This window comes from Pezoporus occidentalis, unplaced genomic scaffold (assembly GCF_034315485.1).
Source record: "Pezoporus occidentalis ecotype Australia unplaced genomic scaffold, CSIRO_AGI_Poc_V1 ctg8, whole genome shotgun sequence".
Classification (NCBI taxonomy): domain Eukaryota; kingdom Metazoa; phylum Chordata; class Aves; order Psittaciformes; family Psittacidae; genus Pezoporus; species Pezoporus occidentalis.
In genome coordinates this window covers 13,943,773-13,970,805 of record NW_026916158.1, presented here as the reverse complement: position 1 = coordinate 13,970,805, position 27,033 = coordinate 13,943,773, and the positions used below count along the sequence as shown (strand labels likewise).

The following is a 27,033-nucleotide window of genomic DNA, read 5'->3' as shown; positions in this document are numbered from 1 at the left end:
ATGCTGGGCTCTTCATGCCAGCACGGAGGTGTGAGGTACAGAGCCCAGCTGTCCCTGAGCCAGCACACACCGGCACCCGGCCCTGCATCCACAGCCTCCACCGTGGGCACTGGATCCTGCTCTGATCCTCTCCAGCGCCACCTTACAAGCACCACCCCTGGTGGCTCCAGTCTTGCACTGGCTCCCAGACCCATGTTCCCCAGTTTCCCCTCCCAAATTATGCATCCCCAAACTCAGCAAGGCCTGCAAATCCCACTGGAGCCCAGCGTGGGATGCAGCCCTGCTGCTGCTGCTATAGAAAGAGGCAGGGAGCCAGGTGGGCAGTATCTCTGCTTTTAATAAATACATCAGGACCCCCGTCCATGGGCACCATAAATTACGTGATGAGCCCGGCCAAGCCGGGGGGGGGGGGGCAGAGGGAGACGGGGTCTGGAGGGATTTTACACTATGTACAAGGCAGGCACCATGCCCACTGCGCCCACTGGCTGAGGGGGCTTGAAACGGGAGGGCAGTGGGTGCCTCCACCAGCCCAGCCACTGCCCAGGGGCATGAGAAGGCAGGACAGCCCTGGCACCGTGGCCAGGCCAGGAAGGGGTGCCCAGGCTGGGTGCCTGGCTGTGTCCACCCTGCTGTGCTCCTCTGTGGCCCCTGCCCTGCATGGGGGCGATGGGCAGCCAGGACCCCCCCACAGCCACCCAGCCTCACTGTATGCTCGCCCCACTCTGGGCAGCAGTCACTGCTCAGCGGCTCCATGCCTCTGCCCTGGCATCATGAACCTTCTCCCGTGCATCCACAGGGGCATCTGGGGCTGCAGGGGAGGGGAAAGTGGGGCTGAGAGATGGGCATGGCAGGTGCCAGGAGGGCATTTGGGTTGGTCACAGCCCTGGCTCAGCACCAAGGGAGCTGGGAAGGTGCAGAGGCCACCACAGGGTGTCTGGGGGAGCAGTGGCACTCACCGTGGCACTTGGCACAGCAGGGGTTGTCCCTTCTGGCAGGGCTGGTGCAGGCAGCTGGCGGGCACTCCTGGCGCTGGCAGTGTGTCTCTCCTGACTGTGGGGCAGAAAGAGGGTCTGAGCACGGGGATTCGGTGGCTGGCGGCTTCTCAGGATGTAGCTACCCTGGACTGGTCTCCCCTCCCCAAAGTACTGTGGACTGGCACAGGGGCTCCTTCCCCTCCTGCCACTCACCACACACCAGCACAGGATACACTTCATTTCTCCAAAGGGGGGCACGGAGGGATGCCAGCTCTCATTGTTGAGGTACCAGCGGCGCCCGAAGCGGCATGCCCGTGGCCCATCTGCCTGCATGGTGTCAGCAAGCTCAGGGACACTCTTCTCTGGGGCTGCAGGGAAGAGCACAGGGAAGCTGCCAGGCCTCGTGGCGCTGCCAGGCCTCGTGGCACTGCCAGTGGTGGCATGCAGGGGCTGTGCTGGGAGACCATAGAGCAGGAGTGGGTGCAGGTACCTGGGCACTGCTTGCAGCAGTCGGAGGGGCTGACACGCACAGGGTTGGCACAGGTGAGCCGCGGGCACTGCACCTTCTCGCAGTGTACTTCACCCGTGGTGCCCTGCAGGGAGTACACTGAGGCAGTCAACACAAGACCATCTCCCTGGTTTGAGACCCTGCTGCAATGACCAGTAGCTGTGGGCACCCATGGGTCCTGGAGCAGCTCTGCCACCAGACCAGGCTGTGAGGCAAGGGGGGAGCTGGGACTAGCACTTGCCTTGCAGGTGCAGATGGCACATTTGATGAGGCCAAAGGGGGGCACAACAGGGTGCCAGCGGGTGCCAGAGCCTCGCCAAGTCTTGTCCCCATCGAAGTAGCAGCCTGGGAGAGGAAGAGAAGAAATATGAAGAAGAGGTGGGCACAGCCCTCTTGGAGATGCCAGGGAGGGCAGAAGGGGAGAGCAGCCCCCTCAGCCCATGCCTGCTAGAACTCACCCTCACTACTGTCCCGTGCCCGCTCCAGCTTCAGCTCCTCCTGCCCAGTCTTCTTCTCTGCAAGGAAAGATTGAGGAAGGCCATGAGGTGCACACAGTGACAGCAGCAGAGGCTCAGAGAGGGACTCCCCACCTTGCTCCCACAGGGAAGCCCCTGCTCCCCCAGCCCCCTGGCCTGGGACCCGCTATGCCCCAGGTACCTTCGCAGATGGGGCAGCACAGATCCTCGGGGTGCAGCTGGCGGGTACAGTTGAGGGGCTGGCACAGGATGGGGTCGCAAATCACCGTGCGCTTCTGGGGGCAGCAGGTCAGTGCTTGTCACAGGGGACACTACTGACAGTGATGCGTCTTCCCCCCCAGCATGCACCCCTAGCCCGTACCTGGCAGCTGCAGATGGAGCACTTCTTGTCATAGTCAGGTGCCCATTGAGTGCCGTGTGCCCGGTGCTGCCCCTCAAAGAAGCAGGAGTTGGGGTCCTTCTTCAACTGCTCCAGATCCCTGGTCTTGGTGTCCTCGGGGAGCTCGGCCTCCCCCAGGGCTTCCCCAGGGGCCAGGCGCGTCCCTCCTTCATGGCACTGGTTGGGGATGTGCACCTGGAGAGAGGCAACAGGGTTGGCACTGCCTGGGGATCCTCTTTCCATACCAATGCCCAGATGTCCTCCATGGACAGGGCTGGTGGAAGAAGCACCCATGACCACAGTACACATCACACTGGGCTGCTGGGACCATTCCACAGCATGGCCTCCTTCCTGTGCCCTTCCCACACCGCTCCAGGCAGTACCATCCATCTGGGGACCGCAGGCAGTGGTGGGGATGGGGACAGATATGTGTGATGTGGACCTGTGTAGATAAGGACCTACCCGTCCTCGCATTTCTCCGTTAGGGTGGGCTTTGGTGCTGACTTGCAGGAAAGCAGTGCCCTGTGCCAGGTGCTGCAGCAGGTCAGCATCCAGGTCCTTCACCACCCCCTGAGCCTGCCAGGGTGAGAGGGGCACCAGAGGGAAGCACGTGAGGGCTGGCCTGGCCCCCACCATGGAGCTCCCCAGCCAGGTGCCCGCCTCACCTCGGTGCTGTAGAAACCCTTGAGCAGGCGCTTGTGCTGGTGGGGCCGGGTGCCCATCTCACCCAGCTCAGCCACACCATGGAGATGAGCACTGATGGTGCCATCGGCTGGGCGGCCCATCCCCGCCACCGAGATCTCGTAGTGCAGGTGGCAGTGCTCATCCAGCGAGAGCCAGGCATGCCCCGCTGCACCACTGCCCACCGGGGGGGACACCAGCTGTCCAGCCAGCACCACGGGCATCTCTGCACACAGACAGGGGCCATGGGAGGCAGCAGGGGGTGGGGGCTGCCCCACTGCCCCCTGTTACCACTCTCAATGCTCCCCAGTACCTGTGTAGCGGATGAGCAGCCCGCTGTAGGGCAAGGAGATGACTTGGCCCCGCAGCTCACCCTCCGCCCAGTCCTTGGTGGCCACGTTGAGGAAGAGCTCATTCTGCAGCAGCATGTGGGCATCGCGGGCACTGGGGTTCTGCCAGGCGCCCCAGGCCTGGCACCACAGGAAACCACACAGGTTTGGATGGGGACTCATCCAAAGTTCCCGTGTTAACCCCTCCAGTGCCACTCAATGCTCACCAGCCCGTCCTTGTAGCTGGGTGTCATGTCAAACAGGATGTTCCTCTTGCTCTTCCGCCGGGGTTTGGTCTCCAGCGTGATGCCCACCACCTCACTGGCAGTGCCCACCACCTGCACCTGTGGGCAGGATGCTGAGGAGCAGTGCCAGAGATGCCTCCTGGGATCCCCCCGGAAGGACGCAAGTGCCCCAACCTACCTGGTACTCCAGGGTGCCATTTTCGTGCAGTGCCAGCTTGGCCGAGCCTGCAGCCCCTGTCTTGGTTGGCAGCAAGGCGTCTGCTCCACACAGCACACTTTGTATGGCTTCAACCCAGGGAGAGAGGCACAGGGCAGGGGAGAAGGTTGGCATGGGGGCCATAGGCAATCCTCCTGTGCCCTAGGGTGCCTGCCCCATGCTCACTGTCACAGCTGCGGCGTGTGGTGATGGTGCCTGCCAGCTGGCGTGCATGCTGGCCCTCTGTCTCAGCCACGATGCGGAGTTGCCCCTGCACCAACCACTGCAGCTCACGGGCAGAGAGCTCGCTCAGTACCTCCGCAAAGTCAGGGTCCTGCCAGGGGCAGTCACAGTGCCACGGCTCAGCCCTGGCACGGAGGGCACTGTGGCTGCCAGGGCAATATGGGGGAACAGAGGGCTTTACCTCCATGGTAATGTTGGCATGGACCTCCCGCAATGTCTGGCCCTGGTGCAGGATCCGCACCCGCAGCGGAACCGAGGGGGATTCTGGCCATGGTGGAGGGGGTTAGACCCACTGGATGGGGCCTGTGACCTCTGTCCCTCTGCCCCCCAAACCCACCCTCTGTGTCCACCACCACCAAACCCCAGCACCCAATCCCCACTGTCCTGCATGACTGGACACTGCACACACAGTGACCCCCACCATTCCCCTCTGCACTCTTCAAATCCTTGCACAGCCCACATCCTAAATCCATCCTTCTGCATACTGATCTCCCATTCCATATGCTTTCCAGCATCCCCTGGCCCCATGGCCCCCCATAGGTAAGCACCACACACACCCCAACCAGTGCAGATCCTTAATCATGCAACAACTTCTATGAACGCCTCACCCCCACCTCTACCATGCACAGCCCCTATAACCACCCTGAGCCCTACACCCAGCCCAAGCACCCACCCTGACTCCTGCACCCCAAGCTACATCCATGCCATGGACTTCCCAGCATTACTCAGCACCCCCTGCCCTCAGCAGTGCAAGGACCCACAAGGTGCTTGTGCCCACCCTCACCCCCGGCACCAGGCTCCAGCAGTCCCCGGGCCATGAGGATGAAGTGCAGGTTGTTCTCTGCGTCACTCAGTGTCAGCATGGCCATGCCCCCAGCACCCAGGTGTGTGGGGTCCGATGAGGTCAGGATGGCACTGAACGTCTCTGTGTGGGGAGAGGAGGTGTGAGAGGCATCATGATGGGCACCCACCAGCTGGGCAGGCGGGAGCAGGACTGACCAGCAAAGAGCGCCCGGTGCTTGATGATGTGCCCATGGACCTCTCCAGAGGGCTGTGTACGGGTGACAAGGGACACACGGAGCTGCTCCCCCCTCAGCAGCTGGACGTTGGCCTTGGACACTGTCCTCCACATCCCGCAGAGCTGTGGGTGACGGCAGTGCTGGGCAGTGGCTGGGGCCACCGCATACCCAGGGAGGGAGAAGAAGGGGTACTGTGCCCTGTGCCCTCCCTTCCCCTCTCACCATGCCATCCTCGGAGGTAGCGGTCTTCTGCACGGGGTGTTCGAACAACACATTGCCCTCAGGGTCACTGAAGCGCACCCGGCTCGGCCGCCCCAGCCTGCGGGCACACAGGGGGTGAGCAAGGACCTCCTGCCCGGCCCCGTGTCCCCTGGCACCACCCTCCCTCAGCACTGGGCACAGGGGTGCATCGGGGAGGGCACACTAAGAGATATGGGGTGGGCAAGAGAAGGGTGACATCCCCCCGTGGGGTCCCAAGCGCCATGCTCTGCCAGTCCACACCCAGCCTGCCATCCCGCCGGGTGCCAACTTGGCACTGGTCCCTGGGCTCCCCTGCTCCGGAGCGGTGCCAGAGCTGCTTGGGGCAGGAGCGGGGTGCCCACCGGGAACGGCGGCAGAGCAGGACCCGCCAGCAGCCGAGCGCTTGGGCCCGGCTGTAAATTAGGAGCATTTTCGGCTCCGTTTGGCTCCCCCGGTTGGAGCTGGAAATTAGTCACCACTTTACTATGCAAAGGGGCCTGGAAGCAAGGAAGAGCAGAAGAAACTGGAGCAGGAAGGAGGAAGGGAGGGAGAGAAGCGGCTCGGCTGCCGCCGGGCATCCAGCAAGGGCACAGAGAGGATGGGGGATCCCGGCGGCAGAGCCTGCTGCGCGGCACAGCGCCTCTGCTCCGCGGCGCCCGCGTCCTCCATGGAGCCCTGGAGCCGTTCCCATTTGTTCACGCTCCAGACCTGGAGGCGAAGGGGTGAGGCCAGGCCGGCGCCGTGGGTGTGCCGAAATCCCGGCTGCTTGCCCAGGCTGGACCCCCAGCACACCGACCCCTCCCCAGATCTCTCACCCTGCCAGTGCAAGGCTGTGGCACTGCAGGGGGAGGTCGGAAGGGAAACTGAGGCACAAGCACTGCTGCATCCCCCCCTTTTCTGGGCGGTGGGTGCCCGCTGTGATGGCCTGGGCAGAGAACAGGGAGCAGGCAGGACTCACCGCTCATAGCTGATGGAGAAGAGCAGGTAGGAGCGCAGCAGGGTGAAGCGAGCCTTGGCCACTGCACTGGACGTCCGGTGCCACAGCTCTGGGCCACCACTCGTCAGCAAGGCCACGAACTCTGGTGAGAAGATGTTGATGACAGTGGGGAGCACGGGGGGGGGGGGAGGGGTGCCCACACTACTGCTGCCTGCCTGGGTGGGCAACTCACCTGTGCGGGCATCATCACGGGCCAGCCCCTCAGAGCTGACATAGGAGCGGTCATTGTAGGGCTTGTCCAGGTCATCCTCCTTGTCCTGGAAGTACTCAAAGGTGTCGAGGGCAAGTGCAGGACTCTTCTCTGGGGGTCCTGGCAAAGCTGGCATGAGATGAGCACAGGGGGAGACCACTGCACCACGCTCCTTGTGCCCAAGAGCTCAGAGGGGGGGAGGCAGTAATAAATAACCCCTTCAAAGACAGACTGAGATGTGCCCTGTGAATCACCATGGGGCTCTGAGCTTGCATGTGGGGGCATACTGGGCACAGGCAGATGGACAGGCAGGATGCTGAGCCCTAAGCACCCTCCTGACACCCCTTCCAGGGTGGTGTGGGGACAGCTGTTCCCACCAGGGTTTCCACACGACCACCACCTTGCAAGCATCCCGCAGGGCAATGACAACCTCCATAACAAAGCAAGCAGCCCTTTTTGGAAGTGTGCGTGCAGTGCCCCCTTCCCCAACCCACGGGGGACCCTCCTGCAGGGAGGCAGCCGCTGGCCTCACCTTTGGGGCAGGTGTGGCAGCAGTGCCCGGGCAGCAGCGTGGCCCGTGGGCAGGCGGGCACCGGGCAGTCCTGCTTCATGTTCTTGCAGTTCACTTTTCCTGCCGGCTTCCCTCGGCGGTTCCTCTGCTGCGGGAAAAGCCCGGGGGAGTCGTGTCAATGTCTGCCCCCCGGCCAGCTTGGATACCCCAGCCCAGCCCATCTGGAGCCCCCGCGGGCAGCACGGACACCTTGCGCAGCCCCCAGCTGCCTGAACGGCAGCCAAGCCCGGGCCCCCTCCCCACGGCCCCCAGCCCCTTGCCCAGCTGTGCATGGCCCCTCCAGCCCCGGCCCCTGGGGGCTGTTCGGAGGGAAGGAGGGGGCCGGGGCCCATCCCCGAGGAGGTGGAGGAGGAATGAAGCCTGATCCTTTAAACCCCCTTCTTCCCCCTGCTGCCGCGGGGGAGGACATCCAGGTGTCCGGCTGGCTGGAGGGATCCCCGCTTCCCTTCTCCGTGAGGAGGGGCTGTATTGGATGAAGGGGTAGAAAACTCCCCCTCTTCCAGTTCCCTCCCAGCAGGGCCGGGTCCTGGAGGAATCTCCCTCGGGAAGGGGGGTACAAGGGCACTCACCGGCTCGCAGTGGCAGATAACGCAGCGCATGACCCCGAAGGGCTCCCCCAGGTCCGGGTGCCACGTCTCCTCCAGGGCATAGAAGTGACCCCCGAAGGCGCAGCCTGCGGAGACCCCACCGCCACCACCACCGTCGCCCCCGTCACCTCTGGGCCGCTGATACCCCCCTGCCGCAGCCCCGGACAGCTGCCGGCACCGCCCCTCCGCCCGCTGGGCACGGCGACCGCGACCGCTCCCGCTCCCGGTGCTGCTCCCGGTGCCGGTCCCGACCACCCGGGAAACCCGGAGCGGGATGCGCGATGCAAGAAAAGGGGAGGAAAGGGAGGTGCAGGCATGCGGTGCAAGGACGCGGGTGCGGGTGGCAGGAAGGGGGTGGACGAAGCGAGACATACGAAGGGGGGCGCGACAGCGGCTTGGTACAGGACGGGGGGTGGCTGGAGCGGAGGAGGGAATGGGGTCTCCTACCTGCCGCCCCTCCGGGGGGCAGCGGGTCCGTGTCAGGCCGGATGGGCAGGGCGAGCTTGGGGCGGGCGGCGCGGCCGGGCAGCAGCAGGAGCAGGGCGAGCAGCAGGAGCAGCGCGGCGCGCATCGTGCCGGTCGGCCGGGGCGGGCAGGCGGCCGGGGGCGGGGAGGGGGGGCCGGGCGCTGCCGGGTGCTGCCGCCGCCTCTGCCCGACCGCCGGCTCCGGCTCCGCTTTATAGGCGGCGGCATGGGCAAGCGGGAGCTGCGAGCCCTGTGCAAACAAAGGCCCCGCTAATGAGGCGCAGGCAGCGACCGGTCGGGGGGGAACGAGCCCCCGCTGCGCTCTGAACCCCCGCCTCGGGCACAGAACCCGCCGGGCATGGGCCATCCCACGGCACCCCGGCGTGCGCAGCTGCCCCGCCGGGCACTGGGTAACCTCCATCGGGGTGTCCTGGGACCCCCCCCATCCACTGCCCCCCTCCCCCGGTCTTGGAGTACCCCAGGGTGCAGAGCATCTCCCCTCACATGCCAGCCCCAGGGCACGTGAGGGATGCCTTTATCCACATCCTCTGAGGGATGCCTTCATCCACATACCCTCCTGCAGGGCACGGGGCACACCCAGGAGCTGGGCATCTTGAGAACACCCAACCGTGCAATCCACATAACACCCCGGGACACAGGACACTGTGGAGACACCGCTATCCACATTCCTTCCACAGAGCTCAGGGTGTTCCGGGGCACTGGACTTCCTGGGCATGCCCCCATGCATATGGACCACTAGGGAGTCCCTCATCCACATAAGCCTCCTTGGGAACAAGGCATCTGTGGGGCACCCTCATTCAAATGGTCCCCTCCTCAGTCCATATACTCTTCCCTAGCATGGGGCATGTTCTGGGCACAGGGCATCCCGGGGCCTTCCCATCCATATAGCACTCCCAGGGCTTGTAGGGCCCCCAAGGCATGGGACAGCCTGGGGACTCCTCCATCCATTTGGCCCATTCTCAGACCACTTGGCACTCCAGGACATGGGGAGCTGCAGGGCACTGTCCATCCACACTGTTCCCTGTGGCACATGGACCCCCTGCAGACCTCTCCCATGCAGCCAGCCTTTCCTCAGGACATAAAGATCCTCCATGCTCAGCAGCCCTGAGCATGGGTCCCTGAAGCATGCTGCACCCCTCCAACCCACACTGCATTCTGCAAAGTCACATGCACCCCACAACTTGTGCCCTCGAAACCCCTAAATCCCTCTGGCTGATGTCCATCCTGGGCAGAGGAAGGCTTCAGGGCAGGACCCTGGGCTGCTGCCCACCAGTGACAGTGGCTGCAGTGGGACAGGAGCCTGGGTGCCTGGGTTACCTTGCCTGGGGAAGGGAGGGGGCAGCTGTGGAAGAGGCTGAGAGAGCAGCACCCAGCACCAGTCCTGCTCATCACCCACATGTGCCTGAGCTGGCGAAGATGGTGGGCAGTGAGTGCACACCATAGAAAAGCCTGGGGAGAGCATCATTCAGCTGAGGAAACTGAGGCACACACTGTTAGGAGGAGGCTGTTGCGTGCCAGCCGTGTCCCTGCCTTGAGACCTCCACTGAGGGTGGCAGGGACGGGTGGCGGGTGCATGGCGAGCAGGCGCCCCCGGAGGGGAAGGCACATGGGGAAGGGAGGAGGGGGAAACGCAGAGCTGCCAAAATCAACTCCGGGCGGTACAAACACCCGGGCAGCTGTGCAGTGTAGCTAGGGAAACACGGCACAGCTGGAGCACAACAAGCCCCTGCCTCCCTAGAAGGCTCCTCCTGGGCCTCCCCATGGCCCAGCAAGCAGCTGGGGTGGGTTGCAGCCCACCGCCCCGTGCCCCCAGTCAGCCCACATGGAGCTGCCTATCTCCAGCTTGGTCGCAGCTGCCCCATCCTGTTCCCTGCCCCTGTTTGGCACGTATCCCTGAGCAGTGGGCACCTCTCCAGCAAGGGCAGCGGGGCTGTGGGGCCTTGGCCATGCTGGGGATCTGCCCATGGCAGGAGCTGGTGCTGGCAGGAGGCAGTGAGGAGCAGATGGTCTTCCCCCAGTGGGATGGCCCACGGCATTGCCAGGGCTGGGACACTGCCAGGGCCTCAGGCATCCCCTGGGCATGGCAATGCCCAATGCTCTGGTGCTTCCAAGAACTTTCTGCACATGGGGACCATGCCTGATAGCATGGTACCCCCTGGCCCCATGCCCTCCCTGCTGTCCCCTGCAGTGCCACTGACCTGTCCCGGCTTCTCTCTCCCCGCGTTCCCGCAGGCCTGGGATCCGGCAGCACAGTGGGCAGGGGAAGACTGGGTTCTCCGAGGCCGTGCCAGCGTCACAGCACGGTGTCCACTGCGGCACGGCAGCGGCCCTGAGGGACGGCGGGACGTGAGCAGGGCCGAGCAGGGAGGAGGCGGGCGACGGTTCCCGGACGCTCTGCCGGTGCCAGGAATCTGTTGCTGGCTCCGCAAACCCAGAGCTCGTCACAGTCTCCTGGCTCGGCTGCGGGACTCGGGGAAGCAGGGAAGCGGCAGGGGAAGCTCCCTCCCCTTTCCCAGGGAAAGGAAGGAGAGACAGGGAACCCGCCTGTCTGCAGTCCTCGGCATGGGGGAAACTGAGGCACAGGGTGGCAGCGTGAGGGAAAGGGGGGCTGTGAGGGTGGTCTGGCACTGCTGGGCTGGGACAGGGGTGGTATGCTGGCACAGGGCCTGGCAGTGCAGGAGGGCAGCCCTGCTCAGGGAGGGGGTATTGCCACTGCAACGGGGGCACGCCGGCAGGGGTGAAATGGATAAAGGGATGCCCCAGCCGTGCCTGGGCATCCCTCATCCGCAGCTCTGGCTGCCCCTGGACATGCCATGGGGTGCCTCCATGTGAGGGCAGAGGGTGGCTTGACAGAACCTCAGGGGTCTCTGGGCTGGTGGGGAGGAGGATGGCACCGGCACTTGGGAAAGGGTCTGGGTCCCAGCAGCTGCTTCCCAGCACCAGCACATGTGTGCCGGCAGCACCCTGCACAAAGGCGGCTCTGAGGCACTCCAGAGCCAGGCCTGGCACCAGCACATCCCCAACAGGGCTGCCGGCTGTGGGCAGCTGGAACCACATGGGGATGGAGCTGGCTGGCCATGGGCAGCCCCGACCACCCTGCCAGGCACCCACACCCTTCAGCACCTCTACCAGAGCAGGCACCCAGCTTGTCCTTGGGTGGGGTGATGGTGTCCCCTGTGGGTGCCACCCTAGCACAGAACGGGTGGGACTTTCTGATGACACCCTCCAGGTGGCCACCAGGACTTTGTGGGCATATGCCCTGCCCAACAGCAAGGGTCCTGTGGGCCACGGTGCCACGGCCGTGCTTGGCGTGCGGGTGTCACAGAGGCCCTCGCCAGCCTCCTGCCCCACGCAGCTCCCTATTGTCTGGCCTCATTAGCTGCTGCCTGCTTGCGGCTTTGAACATGAGCAGGGCTCCAGCGGCAGGAAGGAGCCTCTGCTGCCCGGCGATGGGGTCGAGGCAAAACCGCACACCTCGGGCCTCTTCCCACCGCCTCCCAGGCACCCCAGCAGCCATGAGCCAAGAGCCAGGAAGGCGCAAGGGGCACTCCCTCTTGCCAAAAGGAGCCCCCCTCGACCGACCCAGGGTGCAGAGAGCCATCAGCTTCCCCAAAGCTTTGAGCCGATCGCGGCTTGCACCGTGACTAATCCCCCCCAGCCTCGCACACACGCGGCAGGGTGGGGGGGGGGGGAGTGGGGGGGGCTGTCGTAATGGGTGGAAATATCTCATAATTCACGTTGGACACGGGGATTACAGCCGTTCCAGCAATATTTGCACAACTGGTAGGCGGCTTGCAGCACTGGGCTGCCCCAGACAAAAGCCAGGGGGGTCTGGGGATGGAGGGGGTTTTGGGGGTGGCAGGTACAGGGATGGGGATGCAGTTTGGGGGAGTGACGGAGGATGTGGAAAGTGGCTGTTTTCTGTCTGCAAACACATGGACTTTATTATGGAGGGTGCATTGCTGGCATGACGGGGATGGTTGGGGCTCTTGTCTTCATCCTGCGCTGCTGCAGCAGGCAGAGCTCAGGGAGCAGGATGGAGACCCCAAAACAGCCTTGTCTGCCATTCCATGCAGATCCTGGCTTTGTCCTGGAGTACCGTACCTGCTTCTAGCACCCGTCAACTCCATAGAGCTCCCTGCTTATAGGAGCACCCAAATGTGCTGGTATTCCCTTGGCCCCAAATGTCTCCTCCTCCCCTTGCTGTGGGGCAACCCCAGCAGGGGGAAGGTGGGGGGCATGCAGGGCATGGAGGGCTGTGTTTGGCATGGGGATTAGCAAACTCCCAGAGTGATGGTGGTCTCCCCCCTCCCCACCGGACATGCAGGCAAATATTTGTGCCCAGACTTCGCAGGACAGCGAGAAGGAATTTCATTCTTGCGCCCACCTGCGGCTCGGCCGCCTGGCATTAACCCATTCACCACCCCGCGGGATGGAGGCAGAGGGATGAGGTGCCCTCCCGGCACCCCCTGTGACCCTCACTGGGGTGGGGAGCTCAGCTGAGGAGCAGGATAGGAGAAGGTGACACAATGGGGTCACCCCAAACTCCAGCAGTCACTGGCACAAGCTGAAAGGGAGCAGATGCAGGGTTCGCCCATGGGCATCCTCTGGACAGTACCCAGGGCTTTGTGCTGGGTGTTGGGCAGCGTGTAGCCTGCTGGGAATTAGGAAAGATGGGGAAAACCCTGCCAGCCTTCACCCCGTGAGCTGCAGCACCCCGGCCAAGGTGGCCTTTGCAAGCCCATATGCCCAGCAGCACCATGGGACGGGCTGGCAGGGAGCAGAGCGTGATGCGGAGGGCATGGGGAGCGGGATCTGACCACGGATGTTTATTGGCAATATGCAAACGTGAAATGGCCCGGAGGGGTCAGGAGACACCCAGCCCCCGGAGCTTCCCGCACCCAGGGAGCGGACCGGCAGGGGTAGAGGGTCCCCCGCTGCCTGGCTCCCCCACAACCCTGCTGTGCTCTTTTCCCTGGTCCCGGGGACAGCTGTGCCCTGAGCAAACGGGGCTGTTTGCTCACGCCGGGATTAGCTGCTTGCTTTGTTCCTTTGACTTTCTCTTCCCTTTATGCCGGACCCTTTTATGGGGGCTTCAAAGGGGGCTGAGAGACCCCCCCCCCCCGTCCCTGGAAGCCCAGGTTTGCTTCCCATGACACCCCCCCCCCCGCCTTGCACTGACATCCCTGAGGGTGCCCACCGAGCACATCTGGGTGGCCTGTGGGTCAGCAGCTGTGCCACACGTCGCTCCGCCCCCCCCCCTTCTGCTTGGCACCTCCGGCTACCGTCAGCACCTTGGCGAAGTGGGTGCAAACAGCCGCCCCCCCGCAGTGGGATTCCCGGCACTTTGCACCCTGTAAGGAGAGGTGGGAAACTTGGCACCAGGATCTGGCCAGCTGCACAGCCCCGCAGCCCCCCCAGCTTCCTGCCCCCTGCCAGATACCTGCTCACCTCTGCCAGAGCCTCCATGCCACACCGAGCTCTCTGACCCTCACTCACTATCCCCACTCCCCTTCCCTCCACAGCATGCAGCATCTCTGGATTTTGCTGTGGGAAACAAAGTGGACCAGCAGCAGGGGCTCCTCCCACATCCCCTTCTGTCTGCCTGCTGTGGTCAGCAAACACTGGCAATGCCCTTCTCAGCAGAGGAATACCAGGTTGCCCACAGGAACAGGCTCCTGCTGCCCACCAGCTTCTGGCATGACTGAAAAAGAGCATTTTGAAGTAAAGGGGCTGCTGAAGGCAGTTTAATTGCCTTGGTGCCCACTGGTGTCCAGCAGACTTCCAGTTTACAGCAGCTGTCTGGTTTCCCTCGATGAATTCATTTGCCTAGTGATGAGGACAAGTAGGGAGTGCAGTGCACTGCAGCCCTCCAGCCTGGCATCATCAATGGCTTTGTGCCCTGGGAGGGATACGGACCTGTGCATGGCAGGGACTGACACGGGGCCAGTGGCAGGAGCAAGGCCAGCACTGTTGGAGGGGCTGAGGGTGCTGTCAGGCGTGTTTGCAGCTTGTCACGTCCGCAGAGACGAGGCATGGCTGAGCAGGGGAAGCCTGGCCGCGTTTGACCCTGGTGCTCATGGCTCCTGCCAGCCGTGCCCCACATGAGCCAGGCTGCCAGCCTCATCCCTGGAGACACAGCACCTGCTGGACCCCCGTCTGGGCACCCCGTGACCTGCAAGGTGGGCTGTGGGGGCTGAGCAGGGCATGGGGCATGCGGAGTGGGGCTGAGGTGTTTACTCCAACTGTTGTCACCCAGCCAGGCGCTGCCGGGAACGGCTGGCCACAGGGACAGGGGTGGGAGCGTGCGAGAGCAGCGGTGTGAGAAGGAAGCACAAGGCTGCAGGGAGACTGGGAGCTAGAGGACATCAGCTGGAGGGGTCCTCCGCCAAAGGGAAGCATGTGGAGGGCTGCCCGGCTCCCAGAGTTATCTGTGCATGCATCCTGACATGTGCCGCAGGAAGTGTGTGTGCACATGGGGGGTGTTTATACGTGTGCTATTTGGGCACACACATGCATGTATACACAGGTATGGGTGTGTGCATCCCCCACCCCAGCAGCCAGGGTGCTCTAGGGCAGGGGCTGGGCTTGCCAGGGGGGATGTGACAGCCATGCCAGGGCCTGGTGCTGGACAGACCCCCAGTGCTTCTCTTACACAGGAAAGGGGTATCTGTGGGTACTTCACCCATCCACAACCAGTACGTCTGGTGAAACAGCCCCAGGGACCACGTGCCAGACAAACCCCTGGACTCCATCACCTTCCCTGGCTCGGAGGGGTCCCCATGCACCACAGCCACACCACAGATCTCCAGGATCCTGAGTCACCCCTAGGTGCTGGATGCAGGGAACAGAGCCCACCTCTGGCCAAGGTTCACTGGGGGTGGGTTCCACCTCGGGGGGAGGATCACCAGGGTTGGGTTCCACCTCTGGGTGAGGATCACCAGGGTTGGGGCTCACCCCTGGATAAAGTTGACCAGGGATGAGGTCTGCCTCTGGGTGAGGGTTGCTGGGGTTGGACCCCATCTCCAGGTAAGGGTCTTTGGTAGCCCTTATGCCTGGCTGCCAAAGCCAGGAGCAGGAACCTGTCAGGGGTGATGATCCCCGGGTCACCCAGCTCAGTGTCACCCATGCCATCCGTTCTGCAGGTATCAGGGCCACCTTCACCCCCTGGCCAGGCACAGCTGAGGTGTTGACCACTGGAGTGCCAGCAGCCAAGTGCTCAGGCCAGGGGCCAGGTGAGCAGCCCCAGGGACGCCCTTCCCACGCCCCAGGCCAAGGGAGGAAGCGGCCGGAGGCAGGAAGCCGTCCCCCGGGCCCGGGGCCCCCGCTGCAGTTTTGCTTGAAGGTCAGCGGCGACACAACAGGAAATCGCGCTGCCTCGGCTGGGCGGCCAGGCCGGAGCCGGAGCGCCGCGCCGTGCTGTCCTGTCCCGGGGGCAATCCCGGCCCCCGGCCCTCCATTCCCGCTGGGCAGCTCGCGGGGAGCCCGCGCCACCACCGCCCTCCATGGAAGGGGGACGGGAGGCAGGGAGCAGCCGCTGGCCCCAGGGTGGAAGATGCAGGGCCGAAGCCCCCAGCTGAGCATGGAGCTGAACAGTGAGTGCGCAGCCAAAAGGGGGGACGGGAGCGAGCAGGAAGGGGCATTGCTTTGGCAGCAGACACCACGGCTGTACAACCCAAGCATCCGCTGCATGGGTACCCCAAGAGATGAGCCCCACAGGTGGGCAGCAAGCCTCCAGTGTGGCTCTGGTTTGGTTGGACCTGGCTCCTACCAGTGCTCATGGGCAGGCGAGCATCTCTCCATGCCTGCCCTAGGAAACAGACTGTGCAAAGGCCTTCTGGGGACAGGTGTAGTGCTAAGGCAGGTGGATGCACACAGGGTGTTTGGAGAGGAGATGCCTAGTGCCAGCATGCTGCAGCTGCCCGGCCAAGAAACATCCTTGGCAGCAGCATGCCAGCAGTGCTGGGCAAGGCAAGCTCTTGGCCAGAGCAGCGGTGAGCAGCTGTACACTGCAGGATGCTGCAGGCAGGGATTCCCCATAGTGCATGTGACACCCAGAGCTGCTCCTGGCATAGATCCGGAGAGCTGGCCCTGGCTGCACAGGGAGCGTGGCTCTGCTCCCCACTAGCAGCCCAGCCCAGAGCGGAGCTGAAAAACCTGGTACAGATGTGGCTGTGCGGCCCTCGGCACACACCACCAGCACAGAAACACTGGCTCTTCCTGGCACCTGTGCTGACAGGGGTGCAGCACCTCACGTCCTCCCTCAGCCCCCCTACACCTCTCCCTGCACCCCCATCATTGGCCCAATAAAGCCACCAACAGGCTGGGGTGAGGGTTGCCACTGCAGGCATGGCCCCAGGGCTGGACCTGAACAGGGAGGATGGCATGGTGCCCAAGGTAACCCAGTCTCTCCCAGGACTGCTCCTCCTCACATCCTTTCTCCTGCACATGGAAGAGGGCCATGCCAGCTCAACACGGCTGGTCTGCGACAACAGACTCATACAGAAGTACATTGGGGAGGCCAAGGACATGGAGAAGAAAGTGGTGAGGATACAGTCTCCCTTGAACCCAAGATGAGTGGTGGGCACAGCTCCTGGTATCTCACCTCAGCATCTCCTGTTCCCCACAGGGCGAGTGCCAGGTGCTGCCTGCACTCAGCTGTCCCGCAGTGCTGCCCTTGGTGGACTTCAGCCTCCAGCAGTGGAAATCCAAATCGGTGAGAGGGGCTGGGAGGATGGTGCTGGCACTGCGGTGCTCACGGGGCTGAAGAAGGAAACTCTGGTTTGGCAGAGGCACCATAAGTGCCAAACAAGATGCCTGTGAGCACACCTGGTAGTACAGGGGGATGGAGAACCCCCTTCCAGACCTAGGGTGGGCATAGGAATGAGCCAGGCCTGAGGTCAGCCTACTTGCTGCCTGCTCCCACAGAACGAGACCAAGCGGCGGGAGATCCTGTGTGACATGGCACTGCTGGTGGGAGCTGTGGTGGGTGCTCAGGGCCAGGTGAACGAGCCGTGCGGGGCCAGGCAGCTGAGCCAGCTTTACCAACACGCCAACTCCTTCCTCCTGCTCCTGCAGACCTTCAGCTGGGAGGTGAGGCCTCCCACCTTGAGCCAGAATACCCTGGGGCAGTGTTGGCTGCACTGCACTGGGTATGGCAGCATTGTCATCTCTTGTCACACTCTCAACCCTCAGGCAGGACCCTGGGAGCCAGGCTGCTCCCCACGCTCCATGGAGCAGACCCACATCACTGGCATCTTCCTCACTTACCGACAGCTGGTGCAGGGCAAGCTGCGCTTCTTCTTCCACGACCTGGCAAAGGACTTGTGCAAGCAAGGCCAGGCAGGTGGCACAGACCCTCGGTGCAGGGCCCGATGAGGCTGTGCATAGGGCTCACAGCCAGATGCCCAGCTGTGCTCTGGGTACCCAGGAAGGTGCCCACAGGGAAAGGGTCAGCTGTTGTTTAAGCCTGCTGTGCCCACGCAGCCCATGGAGACAGACAGCAGCAACACCCACGCAGTGGGCACATGCTCTGCTCCCACCCAGGCAGGCACCTCTACTGTGAATGCTTTACAATTAAAGAGCTATTTTTATAACGGGCTGTTTGTGTCCTTTCCTGCCGCCGCTGTGGCCCTGGCAGGGGCTTGCACACCCCCAAGGGCCTCACCTCAGTAAGCGGCAGCCGCTTCGGTTCTCCCCGCAGCGCCCAGCTCCCTCCCGCGGCAGCCGGCAACGCTGCAGGGCGGGCGGGCTGCGGCCGGCACCTCACCACATGCACCTGCCTGCCGGTCCCTAGCCCCAGCATGCAGCACCCGGAGAGGCGGCGCAGGACAGCCTGGGGCAAGTTTGTACTGCCCATCCTTTGGGAAAGTGGTACAGGCTCTCTCTGCTCCCCAGCACAGGCACATCCGCTCCCCAACAGCCTCATCTCAGCCAGCGCAGACAGATCTAGAAAACACATCCTAGTTTAATCAACAAGCCCATCTTGCCTCAGGATGGCTCCTTAGGAAATGGTGCCCAGCCCTGAGGCAGAGAGGTGGCTGCCCCAGTCCAGCTGCCCCTGGCCAGAGCCAGGACTGCAGAACCAGCTGGTCTCCACTCAGCCATCAGGCACCCCTCTCCTTGCAAGAGAGGGCTGCAGATCCCAAGAGTCAGAAGAAGCCAGGATTTGGGGGGGGGACTGCTCCCTCTTCCCCAGTTCCAGAAGGGCCAGACAACACAGACACGGAGGTGGGATTTGGAATCACAGGGTTCCTGTTTGCTTGCCAGCAGAACATCTTTGGGGCAGCCCACAGAAGCAGGTAATTTCCTAGAAGGCCAGCTTCTTCATCAGCAGGTAAACTCGAGAGTCCACTTCAAACCCATGCAGGTTGTTTGCATCTCCCTGCAGCCGCATGAGCAGCCCCCCATAGGACACGTAGGCAGAGCTGGGGTGGGAGAGGAGCAGTCAGAGTGAAAAATTCCACAAGAAACCTGGGCCAAGATCCCAATGCCTCCCCCACTCCACCCCTGGAGCTCCACGTTCCCCTGCTCCCACCAATAAGCACTTACAGGCGTGTGGCTGCCTCCGTGGAGGTCTCATCCCCCTCAATCCTGTACACCTTGCCGTACATCACATACTCAAACTGGTCTGCCCTGAGAAGAGTCAAATTCAGGTATTCCTCCAGCTGAGCATTCTTTGAGAGAAGGAACCTCAGCACCTCACCCCCTTGACACACCCATGTTCCCAGCTGGACCCCCATACCTGGACGGCCTGTCATCTGTGGGGTTGTACTCGCCATCATCCAGCGTGCCATCTTCATACAAGGTGCTGGCAATAACTAGGCGGAATTTGTCCCCTGGGAAGAGAGGGCAGAGGAGCAGTGAGAAGGTGAGGGTGCAGCTGCACCAGATCTCAGTGTGGTGGCAAGGAGATGTCCTGACAGGTTTAGCACAAACTCATCTCTGCCTTCAGTTCTCCAACAGGACGTGGGGAACAAGGAAAAGGTCATCCTGGATCATTTGTCTCCCTGCTCCCCACGGCCACCGGTCACCACCACAGAGAGAACAGAGCTGCTAAGGCACCACCGCTGCTGTTTTCATGGCATACAACAAGATATTCATGGGGAGAGTCCCAGAGGACTTGGCTGAACCACGGGCAGCAAGTGTGAGACCCTGCAACAGCAGCACCAGCTCTTCTGTGCTTCACTGAGGATAAGACTCTTTTCCACCTAATATATTTAGTCACAGAAGCTCATTTTTAAGGTCTCCCTCAAAGCTTTGTTGCCACCAACTGAGGCAGTTTCACTAGACAGCACCTCTGGGGACAAGCCCAAACACATTCAGTGAGGCAAACCACAACCCAGCTCAACACCAGCATGCTGAGAGTGCCCAGTACCTCGTGGAGACAAACACCGGGACCCAAGGAAGTCTGAGGCAGCTCATTCCCTGCTCATAGCTAATTTAGCCAGCCTCCTCCAAGCACCAGCACGCACCTCTAACCTCACCCACCCAAGGTGACACTGGCTCAGGCTTGGCACCCTCTGGACTAGCAACCCAATGGCTTACCAAGGTCCACAGGGTAGATCTGGATGTTCACATCTAGGATGAGGTCCATCTTGAAGGACTCGCTCTCACAGTGCAGGCGGGACACTGTGGAGAGCAGCAGTGAGGGACAAGCACAGAGAAGACCCCAGTGACTGAGTGGGAACAGGTCTCTCACCCACCCCTGGTTTGCTCCCGAGCTATTGGGGGAAAGGGATGCACAGGGGTGGGCTCGGGGATGGGTACCAGGGCCCGGAGCAGGCCTCCGGACGCACAGGCAGGGAGAACCACGGGAGCGGTACGCACCGGGGAGCCGGCCTGGGGAAGAAGCACGCACCGGCCTGCGGCAACACACGGCGGGCAAATGCCAGGGACTGTGAGGAGCCACGGCCGAGGGGCAGGGCGGAGGGGGCCCGGGGCAGGCTAAAGGCGGGCACAGGAGGGCGCGGGAAGGCGGCGCCGGGGAGCCGCAGGGCGCCACTCACCACGGTCGAACTTCTTCCCCTCGGGGTCGATGTCCTTCACGTCAAAGATGTCCTCGAAGAGGATCCCGGCCATGGCAGCGGCCCCACTCCTCCGCGCGGCGCGCACCCACCGCCACCGCGCAGGCGCCCTGCCGCCGTGGGGCGGAAGTAGCCTCAGGACGCACGGGGCGATTCCCGCGCCTGCGCGCTGCTGCCGACCGGCGGCGGGACTCCGCGCGGCCCTAGCGCCCTCTGGTCCCGGTGCCGCCGGTTTCCCCGCCGTGGGCTGCGCTGCGCGCCCTGCAGTTACGGCGTGGGGTGAGATGGGGGAGCGCTGCAGCGGAGCTGCATTGCAGGGCGGGGCAATGCACAGCAGCGGAGGGCTGCCAGGGCGCATGGCTCCCCCGCTCGGGTGCCCTTGCGGAAGGTGTCGGCAGGGGGAGCTGCGAGGCCGCGGATGGCTCCGCGCTTCGAAGCCCCCGTCCGACAGCCCCGAGGCGTGGGACAGCAGGGCCTCACCCGGCACTCCGCGGATGCAGCATCAGTGTCATGAGCTGCGCAGACTCAACTAGCGACGAGGCCGCGGGGCTGCAGCCTGCGCCCGCTCCTTCCCCTTCTCACGACGGCTTTTTGGGGGGAGGGAGGGGAGGTGGCCTCTGGCAGGGGGAGGTGCGGTGGCCGCCACCCGTGTCCTGCCGATGAACCGTGAGGGGAGCCGGCCTCTGGCAGGACTGGGGTCGGCTTACACCGGTGCTCGCACGCCTGGCATCTGGTGGGGAGCCGACGGAGCAGGGTCGAGAGTTCATCCCTGCCATCCCCTCCCCCCCCCTTCTGGCACCTCGATGCCACCGCCTGCCTGCCTTAGCTGGGTTTTCCTGGCTCGGGTGGGATGTGGCAGCTGGGACCCTGTGCCCCATTTGAGCAGGGGTTGCCCGCCTGGACGTGGCATAGATGGGGCTGGCATGGAGGTGGCGGGTGGTGTCCTGGTGTGACAGGGACCGGGGAAGGTGGGTGGCACAGCGCTGTCCATGCGGCACATGGCAGCAGCTCACTGGGGACCACGAGGCCGTGAGCATAAACATCCATGGGACATGGGTCTCCATGTGTGGCCTTGGTGTCTGCAGTGCATGCTAACCCTGGGAGCCAGGCATCTCCGGGACATGGCTTGGGGTGGCACCCAAAGCCGAGGTGTCTCCAGCATCCGCACTGGGATGCCTGCTGCAGGATGTCTGTGGTACCCAGACCCAGCCGGTGTGACCTCTACACAGTGTGTGTCCCCCGTGACACAGGGTCCCCCTGACTCGGTGCCAGCACACCCCTCACGTGTGCGTGCAGTGCAGGCAGTGGGATGGGGCAGGGTGGTGACGTGTTGGAGATGGTGGTGTGACGGGGGTGCTGGTGCGAGGGGCTAGGGGCCCCTGGAGGGGGTACACGGGAGGTTCACGGAGGGGTCACCCCGCGGCAGTGGTGCTCAGCAGGGACAGCCTTAATGCGCTGCGACATAGCCTCGGCTCCTTCTAATCATCGCCTGGGCGAGCGACCCCCCCAGCCCCACGCCCCCTTCCCACTCTGCCCACCCAGGCACAAACCCATCTGCCACAGTATGGGGGACATGCCCAGGCACCCAATTTGACAGTGCAGGGCATGGGGTGTGGACCTCCCAAAAGTTCCCTATGCCCCCCCTGCCATCCTGGACCCTGGGGTGCCCCTGCTTGCTATGGGAAGTGCGGGGCTGTGCTGTGGGGTCATGGGCATCCCTGCGTGGGACGCCGCGAGGGGGATCCGCGGCTGTGCACGCTGCCAGGGGGTGGCAGCAGCACACCGAGCATGGCAGAGCGCCCCCAGGGTGGTCCGGAGGGGAGACCCCTGCCCCGGCCAGGCTCACCAGTCCGACCAGTTGGCCCCTCCAGCACCCCCAAGATGCCATCCTGGAGGGATGTGACCGATCAGGCCGGGGCCAGCCGGCCGGGGCCCATGTACCAGCCCTGAGTGTGCTCAAGAGTACCCCTGGGAGCCCAGTGCGATTCAGGCAGGGAGGCCCTGGCACAGCCATGCTTGGACGCTGTCAAGGCCAGAGCGGGGTGACACACAAAGGGCTTATCCCACCCGGCAGTCCCTTCCTGCCCCTGCTGAGGCCTGGCAGGCCCAGCGCAGGCCGGTGGGCAGCCGGGGCTGTGCTCACCAGCCGGCGATGCTGCTACCCGCAGACCCTGCCAGCCGGCAGTGCCGTCTGCCTCCCTGCCCTTGCGGGACCGCGCACACCTGAGCCCCGACCCCGAGCGCCCACGGGCACGGCCCCTTGCAGGGGTCACTGGCACGCAGCCACCCGCAAGGCCAGCTGGCTGGGGGCAGATTTCCAGGTGCCCTCCAGATGCCACGGTGGCAGCAGGAGCCTGGCACAGCCCTGAACATCCGGGCATTGGCCGTGCAGCACGGCCATGGTGCCAAGCCCCCTCCTTGGCCCCACAGGCAGCCCATGGGGCAGGATCAGACAGGGGGCTGGCCCTGGCATAAATCCAGCCGGGATTGGCAGAGGATGGGGTACCCTACTTTTCCCTGCACTATAACCCCAACTACTGCCACTCTGCCTGTGTGCTGGCTGCCTTGCTGACCCCGTGTCATGCTGTGCCATGTCATGCGGTGCTGTGCCACAGGAGTGTGGGTGGTCAGAGGGACTGACTAATGCCAGGCTAATGCCAGCCCTGTGCTGCTGGGTGGGGAGCAGATGGTCCTGGGGTGGGTGCAGGGGGGTCAGCATGGCCTTTGGTGCTGTTGCCTGGGGAGCACCCATTTGCCAGCCAGGTGCCTGGCGTCGCCTCCTTATCTGGGATTAAACAAACCCTTCCCAGATCCGGCGCCAGGCGCTGCCCCTGTACCCACAAGACCAGTCCTCCCCTACCTTGGGCTCCCCCCGTGCCTTCTTCCCCCCCCCATGCTGGGTTGCAGAGGCACCCAGGCCATGAGTCCCTGGGGTGATGGGCCATCCAAAACCTAAACCCAGGTGGCCTGGATCTGGTCCTGCCTTAGACACTGTGGTCTCTGAACATCAGAGCAGCCAGGGAAGGCATGCTTGGGAAGAGGGAGCATCCAGCCAGTGCCTCCAAAGCAGGGCACAGGGTGACACTGTCTGCCCCTGCCTTGGGGCAATCCCGAAACCTCCCAGTGCAAAATGGGACCCACTGGGGTGTTCCCCTGTCCTGCCATGGCCAGGGAAGTGCCCATGCCCTCAGTGTGATGGATCCTGGCAGCCCTGGTAGCTGTGGTGCCTGTCTCCTTGGAGTGGGGGTGCAGTTCTCTCCCTCCCTCCCTCCCCCCGCCGCCCGCCCTTAGCTGTTATCTCCTTCCGATAAATTATACAACTGTGCTCCTTTGAAATGCAGCCAGGCCTCCATCCGGTGGGGCAGCCTTTCAGTGCTCAATATCAGCCATTTCTGGGCTGCCTCCAGCCGCCTTTGCTGGGGAGGGGGATAGGGGTGTGGGTTTGGGCACTGACCTGGTAGGGGAGTGCTGGGGATGGGCTCCTGGGCTGCAGTGTGACCCTGCGGGCAAAAGCAGAGGAACAGTGGGGCTGTAAAACCTGCCTGCACCTCTGCACTCCATGCCCACACACACTGCTTGCAGCCCTGCCAGTACTGCCACCCATCCCTGCTGCCATTCCTACCCATACTCCTTGCATGCACCCAAGGCTCTGCCTGCCTCTCTGCCTGCATCCCTTGCCTATACCCCACATGCCTGGTGCCCAGTTGGGGTGTCAGCAGTGCCCGGCTGCCAGCCGGTGCTTCAGAGGCAGTGGTGGACCCTGTTATCTGCCAGAACAAAGGAGCCGAACTGCCACAGCCGTTGCGGATACGAGAGCAAACAAGAGTAGGGTGAGGCCAGAGGGTGGGCAGCTGCCGGCACCTGCAGCACCCGTTTCGGTGGCATCACTGCTGGCAGCAGGGTGAGGGGCAGGGTGGCACTGTCCCCATGCCCAGGGATGGGGGTCCCTCCTATGCACCCTGGTGTCGGGAAGCCAAGGCCACGAGGGCTGCCTAGGGCAGGGCTGCCTGCCTATGTGTGTTGTACACATGTGTGTGCACACATGTACTCTCCCACCAGTTCTGTGGGTGCCCCCATGGGGTCCAGCAATGGGGTGCACTGGCCTCGAGATGTCCATCCCTGCACCCTGCTGAGTTTGTCCCCACCTGGACTGGGGGTTGGCAGGAAGAGACTGAGCCGAAATTAAGCTGTTAATGAGCCTGTCTGTCACCAATCCACCAATTACTCAGGCTGGGAATGAGGAGATGATGAAGGCTGGCATGGCTGGGGGAGGGAAGCAGGATGTTGGGGTCCACAGCTTAGGGGCAGCTCAGAGGTGTCATCACGTCTGGACAGCTTCCCCACCACCACCTACCACTGGCCCTCCTGGGGCCAGCAATCATGTCCGGCACTGTGGGGAGCAGAGGGGACAAAGGGGTGGCAGGGTCACAGCCATACCAGGAGCCCTGGGGGACCTGGGTAGGGATTAGCCCCTTCTCCCCATGCTGAAGCCCTGGGTACAAAAATGAGGTTCTGGGGAAATAAACCCCAACCACTGTCCCTGTCTGACACAGGGGGTGTCACCAGTGTCATGAGCTGGCTGTTCTCTGCACTTGGGTCATGGAGGGGCACATGGGAACAGAGAGAGTACCCCGGGGGTGCTCCCAGGCCCTCTGGCTGCTCCTGGGAAGTGGTACAGCAAAGAAGGGGATTTATACGTGTGTCCCTCTGCATTGCCCTGCTCAAGGCTGCCGTGGTGCATGGTGGAGGCCCTTGTCCCTGTCCCCAGCTGGGATGGGCCAGGGTGGCCAAATTCCTTTGGGCTGATGCTGATGTCAGTTTTTCCGCGACACCTCTGTGGAGTGGGGCTGGGTGCCTTGTGGGGCTGGCGGAGGACAGGCCATCTCCCCAGCTGTCATCGCACCCGCCTGTCCCCGCGATGGCCCTTTGTGGCACTGGAGGACCTGGGGATTGTCGGAGCCTGGGCTTGGAGCCTGCTCCCTCATGGTGGCAAGGGGCTCTGTGCTGGGCATCGGCAGCATCTGGCAGCACATGCCATGCCCCTGCCAGCCCCAATGAGCTGGACCCAGCTGAGCCGGGGGGCAGGCTAGGATTAGAGCATGGGGGTTTCACCAGGCTCTGAATTAACGGCTTTGGAAGACAAACAGATTAAGGAGCTGTGGGGATCCGGGCGAGAATCAGCTAAATTGGAAGCAGAGGCAGGCAGCATCATCCTGGCCAAGCCCTGCTCTCCCTGCGCAAACCCCCAGCCAGCCACATTGCTGCAGCACCCCAGCCTGTTACCTCCCTGCCAACCCTCGGTCCCTCCATAGGTTCCTTGCAGTCCTCTCCCATGGGAAAGCCAGTTGCAGGGCTCATCAGGACAGGCTCTTGCCTCTAGTCCGGCTCTTGGCTGTGCATTGTGAGCGTGAAGGTGTTGTCTTCCCCTCCCCTTTTGCTGCCTGTCCCTTTCCCACTTTCTGTGCTGCCTCTCCCTGCCATCCCCTTCCCTGGCATGCTGCATCCCTACCAACATCCGCACCCTGGCTGCGTCCCTTCACATCTCTCCTCGCATGCCACAAAGCTGCTGCTGAAATAAGCAGTCCTGAAATAAGCTTCCTCCTGGGGCCCCATAAATATCAGCAAAGCACCAAGTCAGGGAGCCAATCCTGCAGCCCCCTTTTCTGTCAGGGTGCCTGGTCCCCACCATGTCCTCTTGCATGCCAGGAGGGTTTGGGGCTGCATTGCCACCCTGATAGCATCGGGTCCCCAGGACAACCCTGCTCACAGGAGATCAGATCACTGGTAATGAACAACATCTGGATATGGGGGCTGGGGACAGAGAGGATGGAGGGGACAGCCCTGTTCCCCTCCAGCATCCAGGCACATATCTGGAAACACTAAGCAGTGCCAGACCAGGCTTAGCTGCCCGGTTTTGGGTGACACCCCCATGGCAGGACAATCAGCGCCATTTGCGCCCTGAGCCCTGCAAGTCTCAGCCAGGCTTTGATGGTACAACATAGTTCAACAGGGACAGGGTGGCCTGGGGGTCCCTGAGGAGGAGGAGGCCATGGTGAGGAAGGCTGGGTGTGGGGGACAACCTCCTGCTGCTGCAGTCCCCCCCAGCGCCCCCGGCCCCCACCCCCCCACCCCCGCTTCCTGCAAAGGCGGCTCGGGGAGGCGATGAAAGCAGCCCCAGCAGATGTTTCTGGGTTGTTTTCATCTCATTAACCGTTTCCTCTTTTATTATGGGATAAATTATTAATTGTTCATCATGAAGAAGAAAGGAAAGAGAAATCCTGACAGAGAACCCGCAGGCCCTGGGGAGAGCAGCAGGCAGGGGCTGGCACAGCATGGAACAAGGGGAAAGGCAGGGGGGGATTTGGTGTCCCTGCCATGGAGGCAGCCCCTTGCAGTGCCACCAACCCCCAGATCCCCCCATAAAAGTGGGGCGATCAGGGTGAGGCGCTCTGGAGCAGGGCAGGGGTGGGCTGTGGGGGGGCTGCCGGCACCTGGCTTCTGTCAGCAGCCGGTGGAAGTAACCCAGGAGACAGGATGACGGTGGGGCCGGGTGTGGGGCGCAGACCACCAGGCACCCGTCTGCAAGCCCCAGCATGGAGTTCCCCAACACTTTCCCCCTGCCCCTTCTGGCCCCCGTGGGCTGAGAAGGGACACACTCACTGCACCTCCCAGGTCAAGGACTGGACTCAGCCCCAGCCCTGCTGACCTCCTCCCCATAGCTCCCAGGCCCCTGCCCCCCTGAAATATTCATGGGCCACAATGATGAGTTAATTTAATTGCCCTGATGAGGAGCTGAATAATTTACGCTCTTTGTGAGTAGGGTGAGAGACATCATTAGCAGCTGATCTCAGAAGCAGGGAAGTGGCCAAGCCCCCATCCCACTGCT

The 27,033-nt window shown here is 63.2% G+C and overlaps 4 protein-coding genes across 12 annotated transcripts in view; 1 reads left to right on the top strand and 3 right to left on the bottom strand.

The window, feature by feature from the left end:
* Positions 1–27,033, bottom strand: part of CLCN2 (chloride voltage-gated channel 2) — an 82,899-nt gene that overhangs the window by 13,641 nt on the left and 42,225 nt on the right. The window lies entirely within an intron of this gene.
* Positions 320–14,889, bottom strand: CHRD (chordin). Of its 7 annotated transcripts, none has more exons than XM_062603474.1 (23): positions 14,807–14,889; positions 7,618–8,350; positions 7,010–7,136; positions 6,460–6,606; positions 6,249–6,369; positions 5,273–5,369; positions 5,031–5,172; positions 4,810–4,956; positions 4,213–4,295; positions 3,975–4,122; positions 3,771–3,877; positions 3,575–3,691; positions 3,332–3,488; positions 3,003–3,244; positions 2,800–2,913; positions 2,320–2,532; positions 2,140–2,233; positions 1,941–1,997; positions 1,724–1,827; positions 1,465–1,567; positions 1,188–1,342; positions 957–1,050; positions 320–808 (listed from the first exon to the last, which is right to left on the bottom strand). In XM_062603474.1, exons 2-23 carry the CDS (start codon positions 8,326–8,328, stop codon positions 741–743), a joined length of 3,348 nt encoding a protein of 1,115 aa, XP_062459458.1. In that variant the 5' UTR covers positions 8,329–8,350; positions 14,807–14,889; the 3' UTR covers positions 320–740. The 7 variants fall into 7 exon arrangements, with proteins under 7 accessions (XP_062459458.1, XP_062459457.1, XP_062459459.1 ...); XM_062603473.1 differs by lacking the exon at positions 14,807–14,889 and adding an exon at positions 10,320–10,460; XM_062603475.1 differs by lacking the exon at positions 14,807–14,889 and adding an exon at positions 10,320–10,460 and having other exon boundaries at positions 4,816–4,956.
* THPO (thrombopoietin) lies at positions 15,028–17,717 on the top strand. Its single transcript, XM_062603481.1, has 5 exons — positions 15,028–15,716; positions 16,538–16,665; positions 16,751–16,837; positions 17,050–17,214; positions 17,317–17,717. Exons 1-5 carry the CDS (start codon positions 15,173–15,175, stop codon positions 17,497–17,499), a joined length of 1,107 nt encoding a protein of 368 aa, XP_062459465.1. The 5' UTR covers positions 15,028–15,172; the 3' UTR covers positions 17,500–17,717.
* POLR2H (RNA polymerase II, I and III subunit H) lies at positions 18,071–20,258 on the bottom strand. Of its 3 annotated transcripts, XM_062603482.1 has the most exons (5): positions 20,130–20,258; positions 19,669–19,752; positions 18,866–18,959; positions 18,673–18,756; positions 18,071–18,548 (listed from the first exon to the last, which is right to left on the bottom strand). In XM_062603482.1, the coding sequence occupies exons 1-5, from the start codon at positions 20,200–20,202 to the stop codon at positions 18,431–18,433; spliced, it is 453 nt and encodes a 150-aa protein (XP_062459466.1). In that variant the 5' UTR covers positions 20,203–20,258; the 3' UTR covers positions 18,071–18,430. The 3 variants fall into 3 exon arrangements, with proteins under 3 accessions (XP_062459466.1, XP_062459467.1, XP_062459468.1); XM_062603483.1 differs by lacking the exon at positions 19,669–19,752 and having other exon boundaries at positions 20,130–20,254; XM_062603484.1 differs by lacking the exons at positions 18,673–18,756; positions 18,866–18,959 and having other exon boundaries at positions 18,451–18,548.

Bases quoted from the DNA above. Each gene is read 5' to 3' on its own strand.
- CHRD (XM_062603474.1), bottom strand. From the start codon at position 8,328: ATGCCGCCGCCTATAAAGCGGAGCCGGAGCCGGCGGTCGGGCAGAGGC. The intron at 5,173-5,272 runs GTGAGAGGGGAA...CGTCACCCACAG, and splicing joins CTACCTCCGAGGATGGCATG to CTCTGCGGGATGTGGAGGAC. The intron at 2,234-2,319 runs GTACGGGCTAGG...TGCTGCCCCCAG, and splicing joins GCTCCATCTGCAGCTGCCAG to AAGCGCACGGTGATTTGCGA.
- POLR2H (XM_062603482.1), bottom strand. From the start codon at position 20,202: ATGGCCGGGATCCTCTTCGAGGACATCTTTGACGTGAAGGACATCGAC. The intron at 19,753-20,129 runs GTGAGTGGCGCC...TGCTCTCCACAG, and splicing joins GGGGAAGAAGTTCGACCGTG to TGTCCCGCCTGCACTGTGAG. The intron at 18,960-19,668 runs GTAAGCCATTGG...CTCTCTTCCCAG, and splicing joins GATCTACCCTGTGGACCTTG to GGGACAAATTCCGCCTAGTT.
- THPO (XM_062603481.1), top strand. From the start codon at position 15,173: ATGCCTGGCTGCCAAAGCCAGGAGCAGGAACCTGTCAGGGGTGATGAT. The intron at 15,717-16,537 runs GTGAGTGCGCAG...AGTCTCTCCCAG, and splicing joins GCTGAGCATGGAGCTGAACA to GACTGCTCCTCCTCACATCC. The intron at 17,215-17,316 runs GTGAGGCCTCCC...CTCAACCCTCAG, and splicing joins TGCAGACCTTCAGCTGGGAG to GCAGGACCCTGGGAGCCAGG.